General features: G+C 47.9%; 1 protein-coding gene across 1 annotated transcript; it reads left to right on the top strand.

Moving 5' to 3' along the window:
* Nucleotides 1-137: 137 nt before the first annotated feature.
* On the top strand, nucleotides 138-10,360 carry GOLT1B (golgi transport 1B). The gene is made up of 5 exons (XM_040437829.1): nucleotides 138-254; nucleotides 1,504-1,595; nucleotides 6,904-7,082; nucleotides 7,169-7,250; nucleotides 9,882-10,360. The coding sequence occupies exons 1-5, from the start codon at nucleotides 230-232 to the stop codon at nucleotides 9,918-9,920; spliced, it is 417 nt and encodes a 138-aa protein (XP_040293763.1). The 5' UTR covers nucleotides 138-229; the 3' UTR covers nucleotides 9,921-10,360.
* The last annotated feature ends 8,929 nt before the right edge of the window (nucleotides 10,361-19,289 follow it).

Genomic DNA, 19,289 nt, shown 5'->3' with positions numbered 1-19,289 from the left:
CGCGTCACGAAAACCGCCGCTCCTGATTGGTCAGTCTGACAGAGCCGCTCCAATCTCCAATTGGCTGCTGCGACGCATTCTCTCTTCCCGCCGATGGGAGGGGTTTGTGACGAAGAGTCCTGATTGGTTGGCGGCTCGGCGCTGCTGTGCGTGTTTCCGGAAGACGTGGCTGTTGTGTCCAGCCGGTTTTTTCCCCTGGTTCCCGGTCACCCCTCAGGACTCCGCCATCATGATCTCCCTTACCGACACCCAGAGTAAGAGATGCTTATCGTTCTGTTTGTATAGCGCCGCCCGATGGGCAGCATGGGGCTGACAGGCACTGCATCTTAGATGGAAAGAGGGTTCTTTTCCCCAGAACTCCCCATTATCTCTGTCTGTACTGTGATGGGGACCTGCGGCTCTACAGTAGCTCCCAGCATGCAGTGATAGCCTTCAGCTCTGAGAACTTGCTGGGAATTGTAGTTCTACCCCAGCAGCCAAGCAGATCACCAATAAATGCACTCTGATCAGACCCAGGAGCTGACCCTCTAAACTGGTTATCGACGTATGATGAGAGTCATAAATCCTATTGGCTGGGAGTCATCATCAGACAAGTATGGCAGGAACCCTTACACTGCGCCTGTCACCAGGGATTGTGTGCGCGAGCGGATAAGAGAAACTGGATATGATCAGCAGGTCCAGGGGCCACATATAAGTGTCAGGGGCCCATACACAATATCTGGGACCCCTCCACCACATCACATGACACAAGGTGTGTTTACTACGCCTGAGCGATAAGGTGTGAGACTGTAGTGACGGTGTGACAGGTGTGAGTGGAACGCCCCTGACACAAACACCTGTCCAGGGAATATGGACCTGTCACTGTAAAAGGAAAAGCTCTGCTGACTTCTAATAGACTTTGGGGGAGATTTTTCAAAACTGGTGTAAAGTAGAACTGGATTAGTTGCCAAAAGGAACCAATCAGATTCCACCTTTCATTTTCCAAATGAGCTCTGAAAAAATGGAATCTGATTGGTTGCTGTGGGCGCCTGCTTTCCTTTACACGCATCTTGAAAATGGTGAGGAATAGAAATCAAAAGTTTAGTCAGCCGGGAAAAAGAATATGGCAATAACAAATTGGCGCTAAAATAACGTTGACAACCTCATAAGTTGTAGCCATTGACTGGTGTAAACGTTGGGGGGGGTCAGTATGTGATGTCACACACTGACCCGTCATATTGATGACATCACAAATCCCTGTCCCATAGGGATTCCAACGACGCTCGTGCTCAAGGTCCACCCCCTTCCCAATTCATTCAACTTGGCCCCCTTGGACTGATTCTCATGGACTTCTCTGGGTCACACCCCTAATGACTGGTGCCTGCTCTGCAAGTGATTGCTGCCGGCTTTGCTCAGAAGGCGGCGCCCACTAGTGATCAGCAGCGGGAGCACAGCCTGCATCATCATCATCCTCACACAAGAAGTCAGAAACTAACCCCCGCTCGTTTTTCCCTCTTTCTGCAGAGATCGGGATGGGCCTAACCGGCTTCGGCGTCTTCTTCCTCTTCTTCGGGATGCTGCTCTTCTTTGACAAGGCTCTGCTTGCCATAGGAAACGTGAGTGTGGGGGAGGGGGCACATGTTGCAGTGCAGGAGACCGGACCGGAACCATTGAGAACGACACAGAACAAGATTTTGATCTGCTACACCAGAGATCAGAAACTACAACTCCCAGAGTCCTTTATTCTCTTCTATGGGAGTTAGAACAACCATGCATGTTTGCATGCTGGGAGTTGTAGTTTCACAGCAGCTGGAGTGCTGATCCCCGTGCTACACATATAAATAGACGTCATTCTGCCTAGAGCTTTCTCTCTGCAGCACTGCATTGTGGGTGAATTCATGTTTAACCCTCTCGCCAAATGCCCCACCCCCCGTACCGACATATTTTCTGAAAGTAGACACCCGGCACAATGCCAAAATGCCACTCAGTACTGTATACACATAGACACGTTCATGCAATTTTGCGTCAAATTCGTAATTTTCATAGAATGTGCATAAAAGTTGATATTTGTGGGTAAAAGTGAGACCCAAGCGGAACGTTATATGGAGCACACCTCCTATAACATTTCAGCCTGTGCAGAGTTTATATACACCACTTGGGTCTAAAGTTACATGCACAAATCTTCATAAAATCACCAGAACTGGAGGACCAAAAATCTAGTTTTAAGCTGGAAATTATTTTTTTTTTAAAAAGGAACAGCTTGTAAAATACAGGGATTACAGTCCTTGAAAAGTAAGTGCACCCCAAGACCTATGTACTTCCTGGAAGCAGACAACCTGATGATTGCAGGGACCTTGATGGACTATTGACAACTATGTCTACCTTCATGTAACTTTGCGTAAAGGAATTATTATTATTATTATATTTTTTTTTAATGCATTGAACATTTTCATCTAAAACTAAAATCCAGGCAGAAGTTTACACGTAAACACAATGTAAAAATAATAGGTGCACAGACCTCATGTGTACCACAAGCATGTACATGCTTAAAAAAACTGGAACAGCGGCCTTGTCATATATGGTCATCATGCACACCTAATAATATATATATATATATATACTGTACATGGCAAACACCTTCTATGTTACCAAAATCTACATTTTCTGAGAGCAGAAAACACGGCATGTATAAAAATATAAAATCTTTGCAGTGAACAATAATTAGGAAAAATTGGAGAATAATTCTAATTTGCAACTACAATACATACTGTAGCAGAGTTCTTGTGCAAATAAAATATAGTCTGTAAAAAACTGTAAGATGTGAGGAGGTCATGCATGTCGCACTGTAAGATGTGAGGAGGTCATACATGTCGCACTGTAGGATGTGAGGAGGTCATACATGTCGCACTGTAAGATGTGAGGAGGTCATACATGTCGCACTGTAAAATGTGAGGAGGTCATGCATGTCGCACTGTAAGATGTGAGGAGGTCATGTATGTCGCACTGTAAGATGTGGGGAGGTCATGCATGTCGCACTGTGAGATGTGAGGAGGTCATACATGTCGCACTGTGAGATGTGAGGAGGTCATGCATGTCGCACTGTAAGATGTGAGGAGGTCATGCATGTCGCACTGTAAGATGTGAGGAGGTCATGCATGTCGCACTGTAAGATGTAAGGAGGTCATGCATGTCGCACTGTGAGATGTGAGGAGGTCATGCATGTCGCACTGTAAGATGTGAGGAGGTCATGCATGTCGCACTGTAAGATGTGAGGAGGTCATACATGTCGCACTGTGAGATGTGAGGAGGTCATGTGTGTCGCACTGTAAGATGTAAGGAGGTCATACATGTCGCACTGTAAGATGTGAGGAGGTCATGCATGTCGCACTGTAAGATGTGAGGAGGTCATGTATGTCGCACTGTAAGATGTGGGGAGGTCATGCATGTCGCACTGTGAGATGTGAGGAGGTCATACATGTCGCACTGTAAGATGTAAGGAGGTCATGCATGTCGCACTGTGAGATGTGAGGAGGTCATGCATGTCGCACTGTAAGATGTGGGGAGGTCATGTATGTCGCACTGTAAGATGTAAGGAGGTCATGCATGTCGCACTGTGAGATGTGAGGAGGTCATGCATGTCGCACTGTAAGATGTGGGGAGGTCATACATGTCGCACTGTAAGATGTGAGGAGGTCATGCATGTCGCACTGTAAGATGTGAGGAGGTCATGCATGTCGCACTGTAAGATGTAAGGAGGTCATGCATGTCGCACTGTGAGATGTGAGGAGGTCATGCGTGTCGCACTGTAAGATGTGAGGAGGTCATGCATGTCGCACTGTAAGATGTGAGGAGGTCATGCATGTCGCACTGTAAAATGTGAGGAGGTCATGCATGTCGCACTGTAAGATGTGAGGAGGTCATGTATGTCGCACTGTAAGATGTGGGGAGGTCATGCATGTCGCACTGTGAGATGTGAGGAGGTCATACATGTCGCACTGTAGGATGTGAGGAGGTCATACATGTCGCACTGTAGGATGTGAGGAGGTCATACATGTCGCACTGTAAGATGTGAGGAGGTCATACATGTCGCACTGTAGGATGTGAGGAGGTCATACATGTCGCACTGTAAGATGTGGGGAGGTCATGTATGTCGCACTGTAAGATGTAAGGAGGTCATACATGTCGCACTGTGAGATGTGAGGAGGTCATGCATGTCGCACTGTAGGATGTGGGGAGGTCATGCATGTCGCACTGTAGGATGTGAGGAGGTCATACATGTCGCACTGTAAGATGTGGGGAGGTCATGTATGTCGCACTGTAGGATGTGAGGAGGTCATACATGTCGCACTGTAAGATGTGAGGAGGTCATACATGTCGCACTGTAAGATGTGGGGAGGTCATGTATGTCGCACTGTAAGATGTGGGGAGGTCATGTATGTCGCACTGTAAGATGTGGGGAGGTCATGTATGTCGCACTGTAGGATGTGAGGAGGTCATGTATGTCGCACTGTAAGATGTGGGGAGGTCATGCATGTCGCACTGTGAGATGTGAGGAGGTCATACATGTCGCACTGTAGGATGTGAGGAGGTCATACATGTCGCACTGTAGGATGTGAGGAGGTCATGTATGTCGCACTGTAAGATGTAAGGAGGTCATACATGTCGCACTGTGAGATGTGAGGAGGTCATGCATGTCGCACTGTAGGATGTGGGGAGGTCATGCATGTCGCACTGTAGGATGTGAGGAGGTCATACATGTCGCACTGTAAGATGTGGGGAGGTCATGTATGTCGCACTGTAGGATGTGAGGAGGTCATACATGTCGCACTGTAAGATGTAAGGAGGTCATACATGTCGCACTGTAAGATGTGGGGAGGTCATGTATGTCGCACTGTAAGATGTGGGGAGGTCATGTATGTCGCACTGTAAGATGTGGGGAGGTCATGTATGTCGCACTGTAGGATGTGAGGAGGTCATACATGTCGCACTGTAAGATGTGAGGAGGTCATACATGTCGCACTGTAGGATGTGAGGAGGTCATGCATGTCGCACTGTGAGATGTGAGGAGGTCATGCATGTCGCACTGTAAGATGTGAGGAGGTCATGCATGTCGCACTGTAGGATGTGAGGAGGTCATGCATGTCGCACTGTAAGATGTAAGGAGGTCATACATGTCGCACTGTAGGATGTGAGGAGGTCATACATGTCGCACTGTAGGATGTGAGGAGGTCATGCATGTCGCACTGTAAGATGTGAGGAGGTCATACATGTCGCACTGTAGGATGTGAGGAGGTCATGCATGTCGCACTGTAAGATGTGGGGAGGTCATGTATGTCGCACTGTAGGATGTGAGGAGGTCATGTATGTCGCACTGTAAGATGTGGGGAGGTCATGTATGTCGCACTGTAGGATGTGAGGAGGTCATGCATGTCGCACTGTAAGATGTGGGGAGGTCATGTATGTCGCACTGTAGGATGTGAGGAGGTCATGCATGTCGCACTGTAGGATGTGAGGAGGTCATGCATGTCGCACTGTAAGATGTGGGGAGGTCATGTATGTCGCACTGTAAGATGTGAGGAGGTCATACATGTCGCACTGTGAGATGTGAGGAGGTCATGCATGTCGCACTGTAGGATGTGAGGAGGTCATACATGTCGCACTGTGAGATGTGAGGAGGTCATACATGTCGCACTGTAGGATGTGAGGAGGTCATACATGTCGCACTGTGAGATGTGAGGAGGTCATGCATGTCGCACTGTGAGATGTGAGGAGGTCATACATGTCGCACTGTGAGATGTGAGGAGGTCATGCATGTCGCACTGTGAGATGTGGGGAGGTCATGTATGTCGCACTGTAGGATGTGAGGAGGTCATACATGTCGCACTGTAAGATGTGAGGAGGTCATGCATGTCGCACTGTAGGATGTGAGGAGGTCATACATGTCGCACTGTGAGATGTGAGGAGGTCATGCATGTCGCACTGTAGGATGTGAGGAGGTCATACATGTCGCACTGTAGGATGTGAGGAGGTCATGCATGTCGCACTGTAAGATGTAAGGAGGTCATGCATGTCGCACTGTAAGATGTGAGGAGGTCATGCATGTCGCACTGTAAGATGTGGGGAGGTCATGCATGTCGCACTGTAAGATGTGAGGAGGTCATGCATGTCGCACTGTAGGATGTGAGGAGGTCATACATGTCGCATTGTGAAGATAGCTGCCATACAGCCAGAGACACAACCTGTCAGAATCCTGCTGTATAGCTATAAGCACCACCATCCCAGTATTGTTTTATAGCTTAGAGTTTCAGCTTTAAAGGGGTTGTCTAGGATTTTGACACTTGGCACCCCCGCCGAATAGTGTTTACCTTGTAGTGTAGGTGCCGGAATACAGTGTACGGATCTGGTGATTGCAGTGCTGGGGTTACCATCTCCGTCCAGTGCACAGAGCTGTGTAGTTCAGGTGCCAGCGCTACAAAATAACAGCCTGCAGGGTGGCGGATGACCGCCGATCTGATATTGATGGCTTATCTGAAGAGTAGGCCATCAATATAAAAATTCTGGACTGCCCCATTAAAACGAGACCTGCTATGCAACCTGAGATAGTCATCAACAGCAAGGATGTTCTTGGCTATTGACGTGGCACCTTGCAAGGATGTACGAAAAATGTCCCTGGCAGGGAAAGAGTTAAACCAAGGACTGTTCATTACTCTGATCCAGATGCACTTACAGTGTTTTGTGGTTACCTGTCAGCACAGTGCAGGTGCAGCCTAATAGGACATGTCACAATGTAAATGTAAGTGCAGCTCTAGATGTGACAGGAGTATGACAGGAAGGAACATCAGAACTGTGAGAGAATCTCTGGTTGTGACTGACGTATAACTGACGTGATAGGGACAGGAACTCTCATGTGCCATCTTGTTCCAGGTTCTGTTTGTGGCTGGTCTGGCGTTTGTCATCGGGCTAGAGAGGACGTTCCGCTTCTTCTTCCAGAAACATAAAGTAAAAGCCACTGCGTTCTTCCTCGGGGGAGTGTTTGTGGTGCTTATTGGCTGGCCCCTCATTGGGATGGTCCTGGAGATCTACGGCTTCTTCCTGCTCTTCAGGTAACACTGAAGGGGTTGCCTCTCGGATGGTAGATGGGGAAGGGTCTGCTCTCTGGGAAATAATATCTGCTCTCTTGTTTGTACAGGGGATTCTTCCCGGTGGTGATCGGCTTCATACGGAGAGTCCCCATCCTAGGATCCATCCTGAATCTACCTGGGATCAGCTCGGTGAGATCTCGTATTCCTATGTCTCTATTGTGATAATAGTGATTTGCGGTTTATAAGAAGAGCGGCTATATCAGTCAGCATATAGTGGCTGATAACAGGGAGCAACAGTTTATCTGCCAGCCTTTTTCAAGACTGAAATGACTGCCTCCAAGGAGCAATAGATTGTATTCATCTGTCCTACAGTCGGCTTCTCAACAGCCGGAATGGCTGATAACTGGGAGCAATAGATTGTATTCTCCTGTCCTACAGTCGGCTTCTCTACAGCCGGAATAGCTGATAACTGGGAGCAATAGATTGTATTCATCTGTCCTACAGTCGGCTTCTCTACAGCCGGAATAGCTGATAACTGGGAGCAATAGATTGTATTCTCCTGTCCTACAGTCGGCTTCTCTACAGCCGGAATGGCTGATAACTGGGAGCAATAGATTGTATTCTCCTGTCCTACAGTCGGCTTCTCAACAGCCGGAATGGCTGATAACTGGGAGCAATAGATTGTATTCTCCTGTCCTACAGTCGGCTTCTCTACAGCCGGAATGGCTGATAACTGGGAGCAATAGATTGTATTCATCTGTCCTACAGTCGGCTTCTCTACAGCCGGAATGGCTGATAACTGGGAGCAGTAGATTGTATTCATCTGTCCTACAGTCGGCTTCTCTACAGCCGGAATGGCTGATAACTGGGAGCAATAGATTGTATTCTCCTGTCCTACAGTCGGCTTCTCTACAGCCGGAATGGCTGATAACTGGGAGGAATAGATTGTATTCTCCTGTCCTACAGTCGGCTTCTCTACAGCCGGAATGGCTGATAACTAGGAGCAATAGATTGTATTCTCCTGTCCTACAGTCGGCTTCTCTACAGCCGGAATGGCTGATAACTGGGAGCAGTAGATTTTATTCATCTGTCTAACACATCAAGAGAAGGTGCTCGGCTATTTCTAGAACTCCTGTAGAGATAAATGGGACTGCAGTGCATGTTTCCGACTTGCTGCTCTGCATTGCAGAGGGCCCTGAGGGTTATGGGGTCCCTGTTCTTGTGATTGGGGGATCATAAAGGTAGGACCCCCACCGATGGCCCCTAACCTGTGGATAGGGGATAACTGGTCACAACCAGTATGCCCTTTTAAGTTGGCTTCAGGACCACACGGCTGAGTTTTCAGTTTCTGGATGTAAATAATGAATGTTTCCAGTCAATGACAGCAAGCAGAGATCTTAAAGGGGCTCTGTTACCCTGATCAACCCTAAACAACCAGGCCTTGTAGGGTTGCGGACGCTGATTAAAACCATACCTATCTTTTATCTGTAGGTAGTAGTGTGGTGGAGAAATGTGAACTTTCATAAATATGCTAATGAGCTATTGGAGCACCAGGGGGCAGGCTTGAAGCTGACCATGTCGCCACTTCCGGGTTCAGTGATGTGAACAGCGCATGCGTTGTATGCATCTTCTCTCATCGGGATGAAGCAGAAGATGATGTGCACATGCTCCGTTCTAGACAGCGGTTGTGCAGGCATGAGATCTCAATCTAAAGGGAGGGGGGTGTGAGTTGAAGGAGAGGGGCATCAGGATGAAGCACCAGGGGCGTCGCTGGAGCGGTGCTCGAACCGCATAAGCCCGCCTCCTGGTGCTCCAGGTATTGTTTTAATCAGCGTCAGCAACCCTACCAGGCTATAGGTTGGATAGGGTTGATCCAGGTGAAAGAGCCGCTTTAAATGTTGAGGAATTGACGAATCTATTACAATGTCTAGAGCAGGGATGGCCAACCTGCGGCTCTCCAGCTATTGTAAAACTACAATTCCCACCATGCCCTGCTGTAAGCTGATAGCTGTAGGTTAGGCATACCTGCTGTAGGTAGTCTGGGCATGCTGGGAGTTGTAGTTTTGCAACAGCTGTGTGGTTGCTACCCATGTGATGATGCGGGAGTTGTCCTGTAGTTGAGCTCCTCCCACCCCTGGTAGTCAGGACAGTGTGTATAATATTAAATGGAGGGAAAGATGAGGGGTCCCCCCACCCCATGGCTGGGGGTGTGTTGCCTGTTGACCGTACTAAGAGCGATGTAACACCGTTCTGCATATGGAGGAATTCTCAAAAAAAAAAATGTTTCTTTCTCCCCTCGTAAAGCCCACCTAGAGTGATCCGGAGCGCAGTGCTGGTCAGTAACGTCATCTTCTATTATTGCTGCTGCATGGGAGCTGTGTACGTGTCATCACTATCTTGTCACTGGCTGAGGCTACAGTGAGGAGGCGACTTCTGCTGCGCAGCACCGCGTTCCACCGTCACGTACTGACCCTCACACCGGAAGCTACGATAGCTGCACATCTAGAAAGTGATGAAAATTACGCAGTCATAACTTATATGGAGCTCGGTTTAAATGACTAATTCTGTCATATGCAGACCGTTGCTGGTACTGGCGGCTGCTACATTGCGCAGCGTCACGTCTGGTACCTTCCCATGGAATATAGTGTTGCACAATGGCTCCTGCCGCTTAACTGTCCACAGCAGAAGCCGTCCCAGACTGTAGCCCAGATCCCACCATTTTTTATGAGCTGCTGGATTAGAAATCTTTCTATTAGATGATGGCGGAATCATCGGATGGCGATTTCTATCACCTGATCTGTTTCTTCTCTTTTCTTTCAGCTTGCAGATAAAGCCGGAGAGAGTAACAACATGGTGTGAGTGAGCGGCGCTGAAGGCGGAGTCATCTGGACACCACACTAAATAGCCTGTTACGCTCGCTCGTAGCCATTTCTGAACTTTATTCATCATGTCCGGTGGGCGGAGCCAAAAAAGTCATTGAAGTTCATGGACAAATCTTTATTTACAAGATGCTGTGTTTTTTTTTTATTATTCGTACATGAGTCTGTCTGAGGCCGCAGAATCCGTGGCGCCTGCGCCGTCTGCTGTATCCTGCACGGAGGACCGAAAAGGAAAAAAAAAAGGAATTTTTATTTATGGAAGAGCAGAAAAAAATCAGCGACACTCCTGTTACTGCTGCTTCCCATGAAATGCAAGGACGCTGCGTTGTATTTGGACATTTTTAAGACTCGAAAGAAAATGGATTTATAGAAAAAAAAAAATCAGGTCATTACTGTGGGAATAAACCGTTTTGTAAATATAATCCTAATCTAACGCTCTGGTCATAAGGAATATATATATATACAGTGTGTGTGTGTACATATTATATTATATGAACATAGTTATAAGGCTGAAAAAGGACATCTGTCCTTCCAGTTCGGCCTGTTATCCTGCAAGTTGATCCAGAGGAAGGCAAAAAAAAACTGTGAGGTAGAAGCCAATTTTCCCCACTTAAGGGGAAAAAAATTCCTTCCCGACTCCAATCAGGCAATCAGAATAACTCCCTGGATCAACGACCCCTCTCTAGTAGCCATAGCCTGTAATATTATTACACTCCAGAAATACATCCAGGCCCCTCTTGAATTCCTTTATTGTACTCGCCATCACCACCTCCTCAGGCAGAGAGTTCCATAGTCTCACTGCTCTTACCGTAAAGAATCCTTTTCTATGTTTGTGTAGAATCCTTCTTTCCTCGAGTCCGTTCGTTACAGTCCTGGGGATAAATAGCTGATGGGATAGATCTCTGTACTGACCCCTGATATATTTATACATATTAATTAGATCTCCCCTGAGTCGTCTTTTTTTCTAAAGTGAATAACCCTAATTTTGATAATCTTTCAGGGTACTGTAGTTGCCCCATTCCAGTTATTACTTCAGTTGCCCTCCTCTGAACCCTCTCCAGCTCTGCTATGTCTGCCTTGTTCACAGGAGCCCAGAACTGTACACAGTATTCCATGTGTGGTCTGGCTAGTGCTTTGTAAAGTGGTAGGACTATGTTCTCATCACGGGCATCTATGCCCCTTTTGATGCAACCCATTATCTTATTGGCCTTGGCAGCAGCTGCCTGACACTGGTTTCTACAGCTTTGTCTGCTGTTCACTAAAATTCCTAAGTCCTTTTCCATGTCAGTGTTACCCAGTGTTTTACCATTTAGTATGTATGGGTGACTTGCATTATTTCTTCCCATGTGCATAACCTTACATTTGTCAGTGTTAAACCTCATCTGCCACTTATCTGCCCAAGCCTCTAATCTATCCAGATCCCTCTGTAGTAGTATACTGTCCTCTTCAGTGTTAGTTATGTTACACAGTTTAGTGTCATCTGCAAAAATTGATATTTTACTATGCAAGATCATTAATAAATATATTGAAGAGAATAGGGCCCAATACTGACCCCCGAGGTACTCCACTAGTGACAGTGACCCAATCTGAGTGTGTACCGTTAATAACCACCCTCTGTTTTCTATCATTGAGCCAGTTACTTACCCACATACAGACGTTTTCTCCCAGTCCAAGCGTTATCATTTTATATACTAACCTTTTATGTGGTACAGTGTCAAATGCTTTGGAGAAGTCCAGATATACGACATCCATTGATTCGCCGCTGTCAAGTCTAGAACTTACCTCCTCATAGAAACTGATTAAATTAGTATGACATGACCGATCCCTCATGAAGCCATGCTGATATGGCGTTATTTGCTTACTTTCATTGAGGTACTCCATGATAGCATCTCTTAGCAAACCTTAAAACAGTTTACCCATGGCAGATGTTAAACTTACCGGCCTATAGTTTCCGGGCTCTGTTTTTGGACCCTTTTTAAATATTGGCACCACATTTGCTATGCGCCAATCCTGTGGAACACTCCCTGTCAGTATAGAGTCCTTAAACATCAGAAAGAAGGGTCTGGCTATGACATTACTTAATTCTCTTAGGATACGGGGGTGTATGCCATCTGGTTCCTGGGATTTGTCTATTTTAATCTTTTTAAGACGCCGCTGTACACGCACACACTGACAAGAAAAATAACGCACCAAGAAGGACTTGTTGGAATGAAACTTTAAAAGGTTAATTATCTTCATTAGTGGCCCCCCAGTATTATAGTCATTGGTGGCAGTGGCCACAGGCGCCCCCCCCTTCTCATTGGTGGCAGTGGTAGCCTCCGATCAGAGCCCCAGCAGTGTAATCGTGGGGCTCCGATCGGTCACCATGGCAGCCAGTATACTACTGAAGCCCTGGCTGCCATGGTGAGCTCCCTGCTGCTGTGTGCCCAAGGCCCAGGGACAGTGTAGAGTCCTATTCACCCTAATAGAACTCTATAAGGGTGAATAGGACAAGGAATTTAAATATCCCAGGTTCTAGCCCCTAAGGGGGCTAATAGGGATTAAAAGATCCCAAGTTCTAGCCCCTAAGGTGGCTAATGGTTATTAAATAAAAAGTAAAAAGTTTAAGAAAAACACCAAAATCTTAGGTTTAAATCACACCCTTTCCCAATTTTAGATGTAAAATATATAAGCAATAAAAAATAAACATATTCCATCTCGCCACGTCCAAAAAAGTCTATTCGCTATTTTTTAGTCGCTCCCCCCCCCCCCAAAAAAAATAGATGCTGATGATCTATCCAGAGGACATTCTTGTACATAGGAGGTAGTAATATAGTAGTTATATTCTTGTACATAGAAGGCAGTATTATAGTAATAACATTCTTGTATATAGGAAGCACCATTACAGTAGTTATATTCTTGTACATAGGAGGCAGTATTATAGTAGTTATATTCTTGTACATAGGAAGTAGTGTTATAGTAGTTATATTCTTGTACATAGAAGGCAGTATTCTAATAGTTATATTCTTGTATATAGGAAGCAGCATACAGTAGTTATATTCTTGTACATAGTGGGCAGTATTATAGTAATTATATATCAGACAGGAGGCTCATATCTTATGCATTAATCCTTCTTTATTAATGCTCACAGCAGAAAAAAAAAGTATTGTTCAATTTTAACGTAAATAAACAGAAAAGAAAAGAAAACTGTAGGGACTACACTTCCCAGCAGCCCTTGGTCGTAGCCACTCCCATCCTAGGCTCTATAAAAGGACTGCTCTCACTTATCTCTTCCTCTTTCTTTCTGCTCACGGCATAGGACAGATAAGTACTACTATTCCCGTTTAACACTACTGTTTATACTGTATGCTGGTAGACATCGTTCTACTTGCTATGCTTTATCCTTAATTTATTCCTAATTTCGGGATTCGCAGGCGGAGCCCCCCGCCCCCCTTATTTTCGTTTCCCCCCCCCCCCTCCCGTTTGCTGCTACTTCTTAGCCGCCTCACACTGATCGCGGAATTAGGACGGATGCTGTCACCAGCGACCGTTCATCCCCCCCCTCACAGTTGTCCTAACCTTTGATGGATACCCGGACCGTGCGGACGTTTTTCTTCCCCCCGGGGTTCCGATCCTATATCCCCTCACGGAACCCGCATTCTCGCGAGATGACGCCATCTTGCTAAGCGTCATCTCGCTCGGGCATTCGACTGCTGTACTCGGGCGCGGCTTCTTCTTCTCAGGAGCCGCGCCTACTACATGCGCGCGCGCTCCTGCTCCCTTCGCGCCCTTTTCTCAGACAGACGGGAAGGGCGGACCTCCGGACCGCCCCCTCTCAGCCAACAACCAATAAGAAATCCATCTCACTAGCTTCACCTCCCACCGCAGGCCAGTCAACGCCAGTGGTCGGAGGTAGGAGCCTGATCTAGATAGCTAGTGAGCTGCTTATCTTTTCAGTTAGCCAGTTAGCGATCGCTAGGAATTTTCCAAACCATCACAAGTTTAATAGAGTTAGGTAACTTAAGATATATACCTAACTATTTCCTCACCTGACACTCTGTATCATTATGGCAGAAGGGGGCCCCATCACTACCCATGAGGATGAGTTGACGCTGGGCTCAACTCAACTTCTGAGCCCTGTCCAATTGCAGGACATTATTAATAGATCAGTGCAAGCGGCACTGGCTGCAGCTATCACAAAATCCGATACGCAGCAGGCCGTTATCCCTGCCCCGTTACCGCCGCCACTAGACGGTGAGCAGCGCATGAAAGGCGGCAAATCCTTGCATAAGAGGAAACATGCATTGCTGGCACATGACTCCCTGGCAAGGGAAGCAAACAATATGCATAGAGCAGCTCCCCTCACGGACTGCCACCCCAAGCACCCTGCAGACTCTCTTCAACCCCTGGGCCTCAGGGAGTCAACTAAGAGGCACGGCTCCGCTAAACGGGCCAAACCAGACTCTTACGTCATAGAGTCAGACGAGGATTCATCCGATGAGTCGGACGGGTCCGGAGTCCCCGAGTCTGAATATGACGAAGTAGAGGATGCTGGGGCACTGGCGATCCTACACGACGCCACCCCTGATAATCAGGGCAAAGAAATTATTGATGCTCTGGGAGAACCTTTGTTCAACCCAGATGCCATCTCCCACCCCCGTTCTGGAGAGTGGTCCCCGTTACCCCACGTGTCCCAGTACGTGGAGTTCTGGGCACGTAGGTCACTTGAGCGGTCAAACCGTAACAAATTACGGGCGGAATGCCCTCGACCGCATATCCCAAGGAAAGTGGTCATGACACCTGACATTGACCCTATTCTTTCCAAGTATTTAATGAAGACGGGAAAATTCCCCAAAAAGGGGATAGACCGATCGTTTAAGTCCATACAGGATCGGATCCTCGACCTATTTGGACCACTAACTAAGATCCTCAACTTGTCAGAACAGGCTGTGACAAACGACCAGACGATCGACTTAACACAGTTACGTGGGTGGGCCCAAAGGGCCATCTGCTTAGTGGGCAGCGCCAACACCGCCTGCTCCATCGAACGCAGACGTTCCATCCTAATGCGGCTTGACCCGCAATTAGCACATTTAGCCGAAACAGAGCCAGGCCCCGCGGCCGAGGGGATGCTGTTTGGGGAGTCCCTAGCCAAGGACATAAACAAGTTTGTGGGGCTTTTCAACAGCCTCGACAAGGCTCAGACATCACTTAAGAGAACCGGAAATTCTAGAGTTTTTCCCCGGGCCGGTAGAGGTAGGGGTCGTTCTACCGGCCGCAATAACAACGGCAAACCGTTCCACAGACCGACCCAACCACAATATGCTCAGGCTCCCCCTCCATATACCACAACGGCGCAACCAGCACCTTTTTTTCCCACCCCGTGGTAGACCGTGGAGAGGACGCGGCCACAGAGGATACCCTCGCTCCCGCCCATACTCCGGTGAGTACCGCATACACTCCACTACCTCACACACCTATTGGGGGACGTCTAATGTTTTTTATCCACGCTTGGTCTGCGATTACGGCAGATACATGGATATTAAACACAGTTGCAGGGTTCCACATAGAACTTATGTCACCACCAAATCTAGGTATCCTACCAACCCCGATTCGATTTGCGGAAGAAAACGTTGCTCTGATAGACAACGAACTCCGGGAATTGATATCCAAACGAGCAGTGATCGAAGTCGACCCTTCCTCCCCAGGCTTTATCAGCAACCTCTTCTTAGTCAAGAAGAAGGGAGGGGGCTACCGCCCCGTCATAAATCTGCGGGATTTAAACCAACATGTCGCTTATCGACATTTCAAAATGGAGGGGATACATTGCCTCCGAGATCTCCTCCAGCCGGGGGACTGGCTGGTAAAGGTGGACCTGAAGGACGCTTACCTCACCGTTCCCATGCATCAGGACTCCCAACACCTACTCCGTTTCAGATGGTGGGGGCGCACTTGGCAATTCTCATGCCTACCGTTCGGCCTATCATCCGCCCCATGGTGTTTCACAAAAATCCTGAAGCCAGTAGTGGCATCACTGAGGAGCAGGGGCGTACGGCTGATTATTTACTTAGACGATATTCTCGTCATAGCATGCTCCAAAACTCTAGCTTATCGCCACATGGATTGGACGATCAACCTATTACAGAGTCTAGGCTTCTTGATCAATCAGGAAAAGTCGGTTCTTATTCCGGCGCAAGAGATGGAATTCCTAGGCTTCCTGGTAGACACCAACCAGGCTGTTCTCCGCCTGCCCAACGCAAAGTTAGCTCTGATCCGCAAAGAGATCAGAGCGATACTACGCAAGGGTTACTTATCGTTACGCATCCTGGCACGTCTGGTAGGCCTGCTGGCGGCCTCCATTCAAGCCATCTTTCCGGCCCCTCTCCATTACAGAGCCCTCCAGAGACTGAAGATCCTCCATCTGCGTCAGGGTCTCCGGTACGCGGACGTGATACGGCTCTCTACAGAGGCCAAAGTCGAACTGCAATGGTGGCTTCGACACGCCGTCGAGTGGAATGGCAAAACGATTTTCAATTCCCGCCCGGACATCATCATAGAGTCGGACGCGAGTCGCCGAGGCTGGGGAGCTCGCTTGGGAGAGACCTCGACGGGAGGGACCTGGTCCAGGGACGAAACCCTCTTACACATCAACGCGCTGGAACTTTCAGCGGCCTTATTTGCTGTACAGAGCTTTCTGGCGGAAAGATCAAATTGTTGCGTCTTACTACGCGTGGACAATATTGCAGCGGTACAATACATCAACCGCTTGGGAGGCACCAGATCCAAAATTCTAGCAGATATTGCCTCAGAGATTTGGCACTTCTGTCTGTCTCGCAACATCACCCCCATGGCGGAGTACATTCCGGGCATTTCCAACTCTGTAGCAGACTGGAATTCCCACTACCTCAGCGACTCCAGCGATTGGCGCTTGCACCGCCCAACCTTCGTCAGGTTGAACTTACTTTGGGGTCCCCTGGGCATAGATCTGTTCGCTTCTCGCCTCAATCACCAACTACCCCGATTCTTCAGTTGGAGGCCGGACCCAGGGTCAGCAGCGGTGGACGCTTTCCGACACTCCTGGACGGGGGAGACGCATTACGCGTTTCCCCCATTCTCCATGATCCCCAAAGTACTGCTGCAGATTGCGAACCAGAGGGCGACGGTCGTATTGATCACCCCATGGTGGCCAACGCAACCATGGTTCCCTCTCCTGCTGGAACTAGCCTTGGACTACCCCAGGCTTCTGCCTCCGCTCCCACACATTCTCTCCCATCCGACCAAAGGCTCACATCCTCTGGTAGAGGAGGGCACACTGATTCTCCTGGCGTGGTTGGTTTCGGGGTGCCAAGAGCACACGATGACCTTTCAAACTCGGCTAGAGATCTCCTCGCCCTGGCCTGGGCCCCCGGGACTCGATCGGCATATCGATCAGCCTGGAGGCTCTGGGTACGTTGGTGTGATCAACGGCAGGTTGATCCCATACATGCCCCTGTGACTGTCATAGTGAACTACTTGGCGGATTCTTTCGGATCCGGCAAATCATATAGCTCGCTAAATATTTACAGGTCAGCCATATCAGCTTACCACTACCCTGTAAATTCTCTCCCAATCGGCAGACATCCGCTGATTTGTAGACTCTTACGAGGCATTAGATTCAAACGACCCCCTCGCCCTAAGTACCAGTCTACCTGGGATGTCTCCAAGGTTTTAGACATGTTCTCAGGCTGGGAGGACAATGATACCTTGCCCCTCAAATTATTGTCGTTTAAGCTAACGGTCCTTCTATGCCTAATATCCATCAAACGCGTCTCTGACGTTAGGGCATTGGACATTTCCAGACGCCAGTTCTCACCGCAGGGCGTGAAATTCACGGTGGTCCGTAGAACCAAGACGGGCCTACAGTCGGTGTTTTATCCCTATTTTCCTGCACACCCACGGCTCTGCGTGGTTAGATGCCTACAGGCCTACGAGACTCGCACTACGGAACTACGACCCCAGGGGCTGTCTCAACTTCTGATATCCTACGTAAGACCTCATCACCCAGTCACCCCCGCCACTCTGGCGCGGTGGGTTAGGTCGGCCATGGCAATGGCGGGCATAGACATTACCCTGTTTGGGGCACACTCCTCCAGAGGTGCCATGGCTACTAAGGTGGTCACGACAGGGGGCTCTCTCACAGACCTTTTAATAGCGGCCGACTGGTCTTCCGAGACAGTCTTTCGCCTCTTCTATTTCAGACCGGAGGACCATGTCTCCATGTCAGTCTTAGGATGATTACATTTATTTATTATTATAATCTTGTTAAGATGCTAAGGTGTTAAGCTTTGAACTTGCATAAGATATGAGCCTCCTGTCTGATATATAATTTGAGATTTTCCTAGCCTGTGACGGAAAATATTGATTATATGAAGACAGGAGGCGAGTATCTTCCCTCCCTACCCAACCCTTTTCACGATTCTACATTTTATTTCAGGTTATTGAACAAGGTCACGACAGCGGCATGCAGACGACCTGTTAATCGAATGATGCTCAACCTTCCGGACGACCAGTGGTCGAATTGGTTCTGTTGGTTTGTCCCCGTTGGGACCAGTTGCTGTCGACACAGCCATTTTCCGATACGGAGATGTTAGGCCGGCTGGCCGAAGAGTTGTCAGATAACGACGAAGTTCAGAGATAGACCTAGTTTCGATATCTGGGACTTACACGAAGAAAGAGGAAGAGATAAGTGAGAGCAGTCCTTTTATAGAGCCTAGGATGGGAGTGGCTACGACCAAGGGCTGCTGGGAAGTGTAGTCCCTACAGTTTTCTTTTCTTTTCTATTTATTTACGTTAAAATTGAACAATACTTTTTTTTTCTGCTGTGAGCATTAATAAAGAAGGATTATCACAAGCATACAAAAACTAGTCAAATGGAACAGAGAAGACAAAACGAGACTTTATATAACATAATCAAACACGAAAAACATAATCCTGGACAAACGGGGAAGATAAACTGTGGCACCAGGTTCACATGATGGGGTGGTTACGTGGCATAAGTTTGTTGCTTGGACTCCTTGCGACGCCCACATTACATTGAACGCAGTTATTAATGTGATAAGTAGGTGAGTTATACCAGAGATTAGTTTTTTCTTTTTCTTTTTTTTTTCTTTTTTAAAAGTTTATGTATGATATGTTCTCCTCATCTTCTGGTATTTCAGTTGAAAAGCACCTAGACTCCTGCTGTGGGAGGTGCCATGCAGTCTAGGTGCGCATTTTCATATGGCACCACGAAACATCTTCATTACCAGTTGCAAAGGGCAATTTCTAAGGGCTCATTCACACAACCGTATGAATGTGTCCACATCCTTTCCACAGTTTGCGGAACGGGTGC

The sequence above is a fragment of the Bufo bufo genome, chromosome 1 (assembly GCF_905171765.1).
Source record: "Bufo bufo chromosome 1, aBufBuf1.1, whole genome shotgun sequence".
Classification (NCBI taxonomy): Eukaryota; Metazoa; Chordata; class Amphibia; order Anura; family Bufonidae; genus Bufo; species Bufo bufo.
This window is presented reverse-complemented; position numbering and strand designations above follow the sequence as displayed.